The sequence below is a fragment of the Maniola jurtina genome, chromosome 16 (genome assembly GCF_905333055.1).
Source record: "Maniola jurtina chromosome 16, ilManJurt1.1, whole genome shotgun sequence".
Lineage (NCBI taxonomy): Eukaryota > Metazoa > Arthropoda > Insecta > Lepidoptera > Nymphalidae > Maniola > Maniola jurtina.
The window spans coordinates 13,915,896-13,928,351 of NC_060044.1; the positions used below are offsets into that span (position 1 = coordinate 13,915,896).

A 12,456-nucleotide genomic window follows, 5' to 3' on the forward strand; every position below is an offset into this window, starting at 1 on the left:
TGTGGCTCGCTGATTGTAATGAATGCGATACTGTACCTACCTACCTGCCTACTGCCTGCTCTATCCATTCATTTTATTATTGGATGCATACAATTCCTTCTTGCAGTTTATTTCTTGAATTCAAATAATATTTTTTTCAGACAGACGTATCATTATTTAAGATATTTGTACCTAATTACCTACCTACCTACTTTAATACTGCCAATCCTTACTTAGTTTTAAATTTTATCTTCTTATGTACCTAAGCTTTACCTAGCTTTATAAATTTACAAAAATCAGGTTTTTCTTGGTTTCTAAAAAAAATGTATTTATTAAGTTTTGAATTTAATATATAAGTATAAGTAATTATAGGGAATAGGCATGCCCTACTCGCTATAATATCAAAATTCAAAACTACTTATTCATAAAATATATAACTAGGTATAACTATTAACTACCTAGTCGCCACCACGTGGCGGCGCGGCGGGGAAGTGGTGGTTTTTAACCGACTTGGAAAAAAAGGAGGAGGTTCTCAATTCGATTGTATGTTTGTATGATTGTTACATGATTAGGTACTCCGCCAAATATGAACGTAATAATGAGTAGCTCATAGTTCAGAGGTGGTCCCATATTAGTTTGGCGAAGATCTGATGAATGTCTTCGGAAATGGAGAACAGAACTCCTCAATGGATAAGAGTAAATTGGTCGCGAACAGTGTAATGGCTTTGTAAGCAGTAAGTTTTTGACCAGCCATAACATATTTTAATAGAAGCAATGGGGCCACTAAAAATTGTGAAATAAAAATAAAACTGACTTCAATAACCACAAACACTAAAAAGGAAAAATATCGATTAGGTATAATGTTACGTAGCTTAGCTATACACAAGTAGGTACCTATATTATTATTTTTTGGAGTTTTTTTATTCGCGAGGTCGGAAATTCGATCCCGGGGCACGCACCCACGGGCGCCGACTCCGTGGGTGCTCGGGTGCTCCAGCACCCACGAGAGGTAAATAGTGGGTGCCGAGCACCCACGACTATGAATATCTAACATAATTCTCATTCTCATCGATCCAAAATATCGACCGCAACTCTAATGTTTGAATTTTAAATCTGTATTATGGCGAAGGCAAGCTAGCTTTAAACCTGAAGTTGTCTTTGCGAAGCGCAGAACTGCCGAATTTCACTTTTTTTTTGTTTTGTTACACAGGTCTGTGATTCATAGATTTTAATCGTTACCGTTAATTGGAATTTATCAAAGTTAAAACCTTTTAATGAGATAAATGACGTGCAATTTTATTTATTTTGAATCGAATGTTGTAAAACAAAAGTGTGTGTGCACGGTGCAGCCAGCATTTAGTGCAACGCACTATGGGGCGGGCTGGTCAATTTCACCACGAAATTCAATTTTCCCAATAGTCTTACAGAAATAAGCTGGAGCACCCACGGGAATTTGAACAACCCGGCGCCTCTGCACGCACCTCTATCTTTTCGGGGTTATGTGCATTTTATATACTTAATAATATATCACTTGCTTTAATGGTAAAGGATACGTGATACGTGAGGAGACCTGCACGCCTGGGGGTTCTCCATAATGTCCTCAAAGGTTTGTAAAGTCTGCCAATTCGCACTGGGCTAATATGGCGGACTTCAGCCTAAATCCTACTCATCCTGATGAGTGCCTAGGTACCTACCTGCCTAATACTTAATACTTAGGTGAGCAGATAATAATAGTATGGCTATTAGGAGTTCGTATTTGTGGTCTTGGTGTTCTATTATTTTACTGTCAGACCCTTGGGGCTACAAGAACATTATTTTTTTGTTATAATCTAAGGTACCTACCTACTTACTTACCGTAGCTAAAAACCGTTTACCGTACCTAACCAGGTGGTAGAGTCTCGATACCTATAATTTATTTATGGCACATGCTGTCCCTAGGTAGGTATATGACATAAATAAATTCATTTCATTTCATTTCGATATTAATTCAGTTTGACCTGGAAAAAAATTGTCCTGTTAGAAAGAAAGATACGTAGGTTAAAAGCAGTTTTAACTAAGTATAAGAATAGAATAAAGTAATAGTCCAGAGGCAGAGCAAAATGTGATCATCCCGATTCAATGAAGTCTTGCTAAGCTTCCTGTTGTAAAACATAAACAATCTTGCGAAGGAGATGAATATATACTTAGGTACAAGTATGAGGGCAGTAAAATAATTGGTCATTCTCGTTATTTCTGCAAAAGTGCCTACCTACCTAGGTACGTGTATAAATAAGTAAGTAAATTGAACTTAACTTCTAATAAGGAGAAGAGTAACATTAAATTAATATAGGAACCTAAAAAATCTTGTCCAACTTCCAGTAATTTAATGTTCGCCGACGGCGGCGTGTGAGGAGTAGGGTTAGGTACCTACCAGTTACTGTTTTCTAATAATTTAGCGAACTTCGCAACTAAAATCTATGTAGGTAGGTACATAGAAGATAAATTCGTTTGGTCATTTAACTTTTAAACATTCGATTTTGTAGAGATCATGTTACATTTTTAGTTAAGTATTCGTTGAAGGCTCCGCTTAAAACTCTCAGGTTATACTTAAATTAAAATCTAGTGAAAAAACGTTTTCTCCCGCGCTGTCAATAATCAAGTAGGTAGCAGTAGGTATACCATCACAACAGTTCAGGCAATGACAAAACAGATTGTGACGCCGCGAACATTGCCGACACTCGATCCGCGCCGCACAATGGAACGCGCGAGATACCCAAAACAGCTCTATTCTGTTCCCGACCGCTAAAAGGAGCTATTGTCGGACTGACAGACAGACACGTCCTCGGTTCCATGCGAAGATAGCGTGAAATGGATCCGGAAGAGGCCGGCCTGTTTGCTCACAATGCCCACAATGCCCACAAAGCGGCGGAAACGGCGCATTAAAGCACCTTCAAGGTGTCTCGCGGCCCCTAATGACGTAAATCGAGCCGCACTCTTTTGTTTTGTTTCCGATAAGCGCTCGCAATCCGCTCCTTATTGGGTTACCGCCTTTAATCATTGCGCTGAAATCGAGAGCGCCCCAACCATGCCGTAACGAGCAACGACGCTCAATCAATGCCCGACACCGCCGACACCTCTCACTCGGTAATCAATATGCCTTTGATTGTGGAGCAAAAATGTCAAGTGAAAACTTTACGCCGGAAAGGCGCCAGTCACTACAGCCTCAGCGGAGCTCATATCTGTTGCTCCACCCTTCACTTTGTCTTTTGCCTGACTTTTACTTGACTACGAGTAAATAGGTAGGTAGCCAGTTACGTAAGCCGCAGCTTCCAGGGTGGATGGAAACAAACGAACACTCTTTGCTTACTAAATACCTACTTACCTATTATACTTAAGTATTTAATTTTACATAAAGAAACAGGTGAACAAAGTGTATCTCTATTCAAGAAAGACAAAAAAGCGTCGATGGACACTTTCTTAGTATATAAGATATTTTATAAGCTTAGGTTAAAATTAAACTACTTATTAGTCATACCTAATATTAGGCTAGATCGTAGTACAATTGAGTTAAATAACTTGTTGGCACTCCTATTGGAAAAAAAAATATTTTTTTTCTAAACTACTTTACTACTGTGACAATGTTTGTTCACAGAGCTTATAACAAAATCTAGCCAATCTTACTAGCAAAAAACTGGCCAAGTGCAAGTCAGACTCACGCACCGAGGGTTCCGTACTACAGAAGAAGTAAAACGGTAACAATCACTTTTGTTAACGAACCGCAAAACTAACTTTGTAAGTTTGTTAGTATCAAAAAAACTATGCTACATGCTAGTTAGAAGGTTGATTGTTGATTTCATATCTCCTGTAAAATATGCATAAACATCTATTGATCACAGTTCATTCAGATTTTCCGATTAAGTAAGTTTGGAGATAAGTAAAGAGGAACAGTAATTTTTCGACATTTTGCCCGATAAATCAAAAAACATGAAACATAAACAACAAACATTATGCGTAAAAATAAATAAAATCCTGTTTTTAGAATGTACAAGTAAATCCCTTTCATGTGAAACCCCACTCGACACAGAACTATTCTACTTTGGAATTTCCCCCTTTTAAACTAAAAATAATTTTTGTTTTTTTTTTGTTTTCAATGGCATTGTCCACTATAATTATATACAACTATTCCAAATTACATGTCAATAGCTTTAGTAGTTATTGAAATATTCGACTGTGACAGACGGATGAACAGATGGGCGGAGAAAGTCGGACCATAAGGGTTCCTTTTTTACCATTTTGGTACGGAACCCTCAAAACTAAGTCGGTACAATTAGGTACCTATTTAAAAGTATTTTTCAGTTTTATTTTTTTAATAACAGATATTTTGGTTAGATTAGGATAGTAAAAAGAGAATTAAATTTGGAGCTTTTAAATTATTTAGGTAAGTAGTAGTACTACCTAGATCTATTGGAGAGGAATATTCAAATCAAAGAAGGGACCCGTGCTCGGTAGCTAGTGGTAATGCCTGTAAGCTTCAGTACCTACTTATGTGGCAGAAGGATTCTTAGCTAAGTTCGAAACTAAATCAAAATGATTCATTGTCCCAATGCGTGATCAAATCAAATGAAATCAAAACTTATTTCATTTCATGTAGGACAGCAACTACAGTGTCTTATATTATGCTACGTCTATGACTCTACCGGTTCTACCACACCACTGCGCCGGGTCGGAAAAGATTCTACTGAACAGAGCCGGCAAGAAACTCACCAGTTGCTCTTCTCAAATTCTAAAAAGTTCCAATAATGTGACAATACTTGACATTACAGCTATACACCATCTTGTGAGAACTAATAGTTGCGTCTAAGCATTCATTAATAAAAAATTTTTACACGCTTTCAAAATGAAAAAGCGTAAAATACTGAACTTAATTATGACGTAACTATCTATGTACTTAGCTAGAATAATTTTGTAAGTTTTAAAACGTGGTGCAACCGATGTAGCCTGTAGGTAGGTATATCTACCTAATTGATGTAAGCATTATTGCACTACCGAACAGACGAACAAACAAAAAGAGAGACAACAGAGCGAGTTAATATTGTATTCATCCAGTTCCAATTTCAAGCCTCTAGAGTTTAGCTCATCGTAGTTGAAATTTCAAAATCGATTGTTTAGACTGACGAGACTGTTTTGTACCAATTTCTACTGTCTACCAATGTTACCCGTATCCACAGTCGCCACACACTGCATACACCTAAGCAGCAAGCTGGGCAAAACGGAACGTTCTCTAAATTGTCAAAGTCACTCAAACGTCATTTTTAAAATAACCTCTGCAAGATTTGTAAATATTACAAAAATGTTTAGATCCATAATAAATAGGCTCAACAGTGTTCCATCATGTGGCTTTCACACGACCTCTTGTTTAAGCGAAGTGAGGCTGCTCACCCGGCTCAGAGTTGTGGACAATTCGGAGATCGGCAAACGCGCGATGGCCGAGGGAAAACCTCCCAGAGTGATCTGTGTTTACAACAAAAAACGTATGTAGCGAGCGAATCTTAAGCTTTAATGACTAACTCTACGGAAAACTACACATTCATCAAATAGACTTTTCAGAGAAAACTTAAAATTTAGAAAAGCTACTTGTTAACCTACTCTGTGCATTGGCAATATTTTCATTATAAAAACTTTGAACAGACTTTTGATCTTATACCCATACCTACCTAATTAAGTATAACTTTAGCAGCAACTTTCTATAATAATTGTCTACTTTGGTTGTTTGTTGACACAAAAATAGCCTACAAACTTTTTTCCAGGTTAGGACTTTGCTTAGGCTATTTGCTTCTATTATGATATTTTTATGTGTTTTTTGCCCTCGCATTCTATTCTAACTTTCACCGCTACAACACAATAAATAACCTCAATATTAGGTTATTTATCTCGCAATGCTCTATATTCTGTATGCCAACCAAGTGTCAAACATTTGCACTGAGCCAATTTTGTAGTTCTTTTCCAATCTTGATACTTTATTTACAGGTGTGGGCTTTATTGGAGACAGAGTTATGGTGGCTATCAAGGGACAAAAGAAGAAAGGAATCCTAGTAGGACTAAAGCAGAACCAAAAAGTTAAAGTACCAAAGTTTGACAGCAACAACATAGTGCTGATAGATGACAACGGCACACCCCTCGGCACCAGGATACATGTGCCCATCCCCACCATCCTGAGGACTATATTAAAAGAAAGGACCCATGCAAAAGGAGCTGACTATACTAAACTGTTGGGTATAGCCACAAGATTTGTATAGTTGTTAATTAGGATTTAGTTTTACCTAAGTAGTGCTAATGTTTGTGAATAAAGTTATTTAATGAATTGGTTTTGTTTTTTGTACACTTAGTCCAAACTGCGTAAACCACTCCCTTCTGTTAGATGGCTTATGGGCAGGGGGTTAGTGTGGGTTACAGTAAAATTTAATTCCTCAATTTTAGATCAACTATCAACTGCAGAAGGGTCTGCAGTTTCAGTGAAAAAATACCTAATACATAGACATATTTTTCTTTTGATTGTTCACAGTAGAATCTGCTTTCTGACCCGGTGATCTAGGTACATGAAATTAGTATTTCTAATTTATTTTTAAATCCTTTAGCCTCCAACAAATGAGTTATTTTATACTGATACAAGTTAACTTTTGACTGCAAACCATTGCGCTAGGAAGGTTTTCAAAAAAAAGTAGTAAAAAACTAACTAGATAGGTAGTAAAAAGAAAAGTAAGATTGAACCAATGCACAAGAGTTACACTCGATCCTTCAAATTCCCCTAAACTATTGACTTTTGAAGCACTTACCTGATGCTTTTTATTATTTCTAAATATAATAAAAAGAAGGGTTTAAATAAAATTCAAATTGAAATTTGGAAACTTTATTAAAACTTATAATCAGTTCCAGTGGAGAACAGACTTAAAATGGAAACATACTGGTGACATGCGACCTGGCAACTTATTTCGTGGTTTAACGACGAATAATTTGCTGACTTTTAACCATCTTTTAACTAATAAGTCGGCAAATTAATCGTGGTATGTACCCATTATTTACAATATCATATTTTTATTAAGATAATTACCCGGCTGAGTATGTAGTGGGCTTTTTAAAAAAACAGGGCGCGTTGGGAACCCTTTTAGCGTTTTAAGTTTACGTGACTAGGTAATTACATATCACCATTACATTATTATCTAACAAATTCAAAAAGTGAAGATACTACGGTGCCCGTTTTGCATAAACACTTTGAGTTAGAGTTTATCGCCACAGTAGTCGGTCTGCTTCGGGCCGCGTCGCGTGTTACGAGTATGTTCCCACCGCGATAGGACACTCTACCTACGATGGAGAGGAGCGGACGACACGACATCAACTACGACAGTACGGCGCGACGCTACGAGCTTGGCGCACCCACACACACGTACAGTTCACACTTCTCCATTGGGAACAACGACAACTATAACATGTACCTATCTACAAGATTAATGTCCAATCAACATTGGTGCAAGTTAATAATATCTAAGCATTCTCAAATGTCCTAATTGTTATTAATATGTAACTAGTTTACACGTAATCTGTGAAGTTACTTAAAGCCTATGTCGTTAAGGTGGATACGACGGGCCTGCCCGCGGAATTCAAATTTAATTTGGTTTTTCGCAATTTGTTAACTAATACGACAAAGTAGGCTTATAGCACTTTAATTGCACCAATGGCAGTATTATCCTCACAGGTTAATATAAAAATCTTTACTTGAACGGTCTAAGACATTAGCTCTAGTATCAACTATAACTCACAAATTATTAGACACTAGAGCTAATTTCTTAATATGGACCCTTTCAAGTAAAGATATCAGTAGGTTGCTTACGGAAAAAATTAAAATCAATCTATCTGTAATCTGTCGATAAGTTACTTAGCAATATTGTTATTCGTCAAGTCTTTTTGACAAACTTATCGCCAAGATAGATTGAGTTAGCTACATACATGATATTTTTTTATAAGTCATCCAATTTTGACCTTCGATCTTTAGATTTGTAAAGTAATTCTGAAGTGGCAACATGGCGGTCTGCGCAGGTACAGCCTTTATCTCTGCTTCAATCAATCTATGTGGGTACACTGCGCAGTCATTCGCCTCGTGTTCAGGTTGGACCAATCACTTGTTTTGCGAGCACTGTATCGTGTAAAGCTCTCCTCATTGGACGGGTAAAACTTCAATGTTGTGTCAGCCATGAGCCACATAGGTACTCATTTTATTAGCTTTTAAAATTAATGCAACCTATTAAGATTCCATTTTAAATGGAAGTATCAAGTATGTTTAAGTTTTCACTGGTTTTTTTAAATCACTAACTTTCATTTTTGTGCGTTTGATTGTCGTCCGTACAACACGTATCACAAGTAGCTGTCGCTGTTCCCACAGTAAGGTGTTACTTACACTCTTACATCGTAACAGCACAATAATATTGTTAATCTTGATTTACAAATACTAAACGAACTGGGGATTACATCCAGCTAGGTAATTGTCTTTTCTGTTAATGTCACATCACGCACACCAAATATATATTAGTAGGTACCTAACTATAAAAGTTATTTTTAAAACGCCAACAAACTCAACATACAACTTAAATAGGTACTTATGCCCAAAATTAATAATAATCTGTAATATCTGTAATTTGTCAACAAGTTACTTGGCAACATTGTTATATTTTGTAGCGACAATGTTTGACAGATAACACCGTTCCTAGCGGAGAGGACCGAGGCCTAATGTAGGTACAACATTAAAGTTAGTTAGGGCAATGTATCTCGACCTTTTATTTTGGGATAAAAATGATGCCCCAAGAAAATTGTAAAGAAAATACGTAGGTATTGTATTGTGTTGAAGTTTTAGAAATAACACTAGGGCTGTTAGTATTTCTAAACTTAAGACCTTTTTCGCTATGACTTAAATCGTAACACGGCTAGGTCGTATGTGCCTTTGGCTGCCTGCAAGTATGCAGCGCTAGGCCGATTCTTCTTGTAACTTACATGATTATCACTAGCTTCTATATTTCTGTGATGTTAGATGAACGATACAAGGTACGGCTTTCAACCTTTATTAATTCGTATACAGAACACACGTGTTCTCCGCACGGCTACAATATTCACAGCGAACAAGGCCTCTTCAAAGCAAAGTGAGAGTTCCTTAGTGCGTATGAACACAGTGCATACGAACGCTAAACGCAGCGTTCTTATCGGCCAAAATTAATACAATCAATCTATCTATAATCTAAACACATGTTACATACATAGCAACGTTGTTTTTTGACAAATTACAGCGTCGCCCGCGTGAATTGGTGCGATCCCCTGCAGCGTCAGGATTGACGAGTTGGAATCCAAATTTTTTTATGGAACAATGTTGCAAAGTTCATCTATCGATTAAAACAAAGTACTCAAATCGGTTCAGAAATCTCGGAGATATCAGTGTACACAGGTAGAAAAACACAACTCCTTTTTTGAAAGTCGGTTAAAGAGTTACCTATGTTACTCCTTGGTTACTGTACTTGTCTGTGAAAGTCCCATCTAAATAGGTTCAGCCGTTCCAAAGATTAACCTGTTCTAACAGAAAGATAGATAGACAAAAATTTTAAAAACTTGTGATTCAGTTAAATTACAGTTCAAATAACCATATGAGCTTAATATGAGATAGTTATTTCGAAATTACAGATAGACAATTCGATTTTATTTATTAAGGTAAAAGCGACCGGCCTGCCCGCGAAATTCAAATTTTATTTGGTTTTTCGCAATTTGTAAACTAATACGACAACGTAGGCTTATGGCATTGTAATTGCGACAATGGGAGTGTCATCCTCACAGGTTTATATAAAAATTTTTACTTGAAAGGGTCCAGTTTAAAATGCCGTAAGTCTACGTTGTCGTATTAGTTTACAAATTGCGAAAAACCAAATAAAATTTGAATTTCGCGGGCAGACCCGTCGCTTGTCCCTTCATAAAAAGTGAGTATTTAGATAGATTGAGCATTAATTTGGCCTGGACGTTACGCAGTAAGCTAGCTGGTACGCGCGAAGGAGCCAAGGAGCCGTAAGCATAAAATATTGAATTCACAACAAATGTGACTAGATATAAGGTTCTCGTGCATTCGCTGCAGTGTCGCCCTCGTGCGGCGCATCGCGACAAATAAACGCAATAAACAATCCGATCAATATTGCACGACATTGGCAAACCATTCATATACAAAACCCGAGATATACGAGTACAAGCCTCAACTCTAATAAAAAAGTATCTGCTGAAATTCCAGCACTTATTTTATAATTTCTAAATAAAATAAAATCACTGCTTATGGCTACGTAATTATTAATTACGTACTTAAAAATTTCGCAGTTACTTTTTTATAATTCTTTAGCACACTGAGATGTAGGACATTCTTATGGAACTGTGTATATTTGAGGTTTTGTATGTAAAGCAGCAGTTTCTAAAATACATTATTCGTAAAAGCAGATAAATAAAACTCGTGTGTAACTTGCAGTGAGCGCGGGAAAGTGCAGTTGTGTGATCCGGTCACGTGAGGGCTGTGAGGACCTGCGGAGAGGAGGGGAGAGGTTTAGGAGTTAGGAGGGAACAGAAGTGGATACAAATCCACAATGTGACCACCCCAGCATCAAACTTTGACAGTAATAGATCGTTGTTTCTAAGTCACCCACTGCGAAAGTTCAACATACACAGTTTTAGCCAACAAAAACAACCGCGAAAGTAAACTTTGGTGCTGAGGGTGGTAGGTAGTAGGAATGTGAGGCAAGATGATACAACAGTGATGTGTTGAAAAGCTACACGTAAATAGTTTGCGTGAACAAAACGCTTTCGATACAGTCAGCGTTAACGATTCAATGATTACATATTTTGGGAACTTCAGTCCGCAATAACGTAGACTAAACTGTAGCAAACGCGTTTTGACGCTGTTTTACACCAGAGCAACACAGAGCGACACTGAGGCACGTCGGCACTGCCGTACGCCGCGCCGCAACATTCTTGTGTCAGATAGATAGTGTAAGATAAATAGAATGCTGCGTGCTGCTTAAGGCCGCAAAATCAATGTTTCAATTCGTAGGATGCATCATCGCATGTTGTTGTTCCGGCGTAAAATACTTCAAAACATATTATATTGGTGGCACAGTTACACCCAATTTTAGCCTAGAGTAAGGCAAGTTTCACATCTACTCCGATAGTTGTACACCGATCCACGGTCGACCTGCATTGTAACCGACACCTAATGTTCCAACGTAACGTAAAACACTAAATAACAATACAAATTAAAATTACAGCAACAAAATAATTTTATATAAAAAAAATTACACTCGTTTGACTACAATAAGTTTTTCTATAACTTTGTATATCTATGTTTAGTATAATATAAAGTAAATAATTATGTATGTCTTAAATTTAAGTATAATATTATTATGTAAGTTAATGTTTGATGAAAGATGACGAGTCGTGGGCTGCCCTCTAAATGTAAGTTTGTACTTCACAAATGCCAGCATTTGTTTTAACGCGGGATATACGAGGTCTGGTGGAAAAGCGGGTGTTGTCCGAAAGATGCATCATTATAAAAACAGTTTTTACAATGGGCCCAAACCTTGAATTGTGAAAAAAAATCTGGTCCATACACTCACGGATGAAATCAGTGACTAGGTAATATAATTAATCAATGTATGTCTCATCTGCCTATGAGTTACTTAGAAACGTTGTTATTTGTCTAAAAACCACACAATTTTTGACAAATAACAACATTGCAAAGTAATTCATCGACAGGTTATAGATAGATGAATTATTATGAATTTCGGTTATTAAGCATCAAAAAATTAACAGATATTTTTGTTTACAAATTTCGCCTTTAGCACAGCGATGCATTCGCAAGTCGGACGATTAACGCCTTTATTGCAGAAAGGCATATCGCGTATGTGTCGGTGTCATAGTAACGGTGTTTGGGGTCGACCCACAGTCAAACTTGTTCCTAATGATGAATAAGTGACTCTTTTACGTAAGAACCCCCATTCTAAAAGAGCTTATAGAAAAGACGGTATAGTTACGTTTAGAAGCCAGCCATGTGGGTACAAGGTAGGGTTTTCCTGTCTCACTATAGTTTTTTCCTGGCCTTAATAGGAATATTGCTATTGGAAGAAACAAGAGCATATTTTTACAATTTTGTTCCCAAATAGTATATTCTCAGCATTTCGTATTCGTACATTTCGTAAGCTTTGCAGATAATGGTCACGCAAGGAATTTTAGGCAGAACTCTAAAGAGGGTAGTTTGATTTTGCTTAATAAAGGTACTTATTTAAGGTGGAAGCGACGGGCCTGCCGGCGAAATTCAAATTTTACTTGGTTTTTCGCAATTTGTAAACTAATACGACAACGTAGGCTTATGGCAATTTAATTGCGGCAATGGCAGTATCATCCTCACAGGTTTATATAAAAATCTTTACTTAAAAG

The 12,456-nt window shown here is 37.0% G+C and overlaps 1 protein-coding gene and 1 long non-coding RNA gene across 2 annotated transcripts; both read left to right on the forward strand.

The window, feature by feature from the left end:
* The first annotated feature begins 5,257 nt into the window (after nt 1-5,257).
* On the forward strand, nt 5,258-6,316 carry LOC123873320 (39S ribosomal protein L14, mitochondrial). Its single transcript, XM_045918125.1, has 2 exons — nt 5,258-5,489; nt 5,986-6,316. The coding sequence occupies exons 1-2, from the start codon at nt 5,309-5,311 to the stop codon at nt 6,252-6,254; spliced, it is 450 nt and encodes a 149-aa protein (XP_045774081.1). The 5' UTR covers nt 5,258-5,308; the 3' UTR covers nt 6,255-6,316.
* Nucleotides 6,317-9,872: 3,556 nt separating this feature from the next.
* Nucleotides 9,873-11,810, forward strand: LOC123873323. The gene is made up of 2 exons (XR_006797662.1): nt 9,873-10,913; nt 11,009-11,810. It is a non-coding gene; the product is annotated as an uncharacterized LOC123873323 (long non-coding RNA).
* The last annotated feature ends 646 nt before the right edge of the window (nt 11,811-12,456 follow it).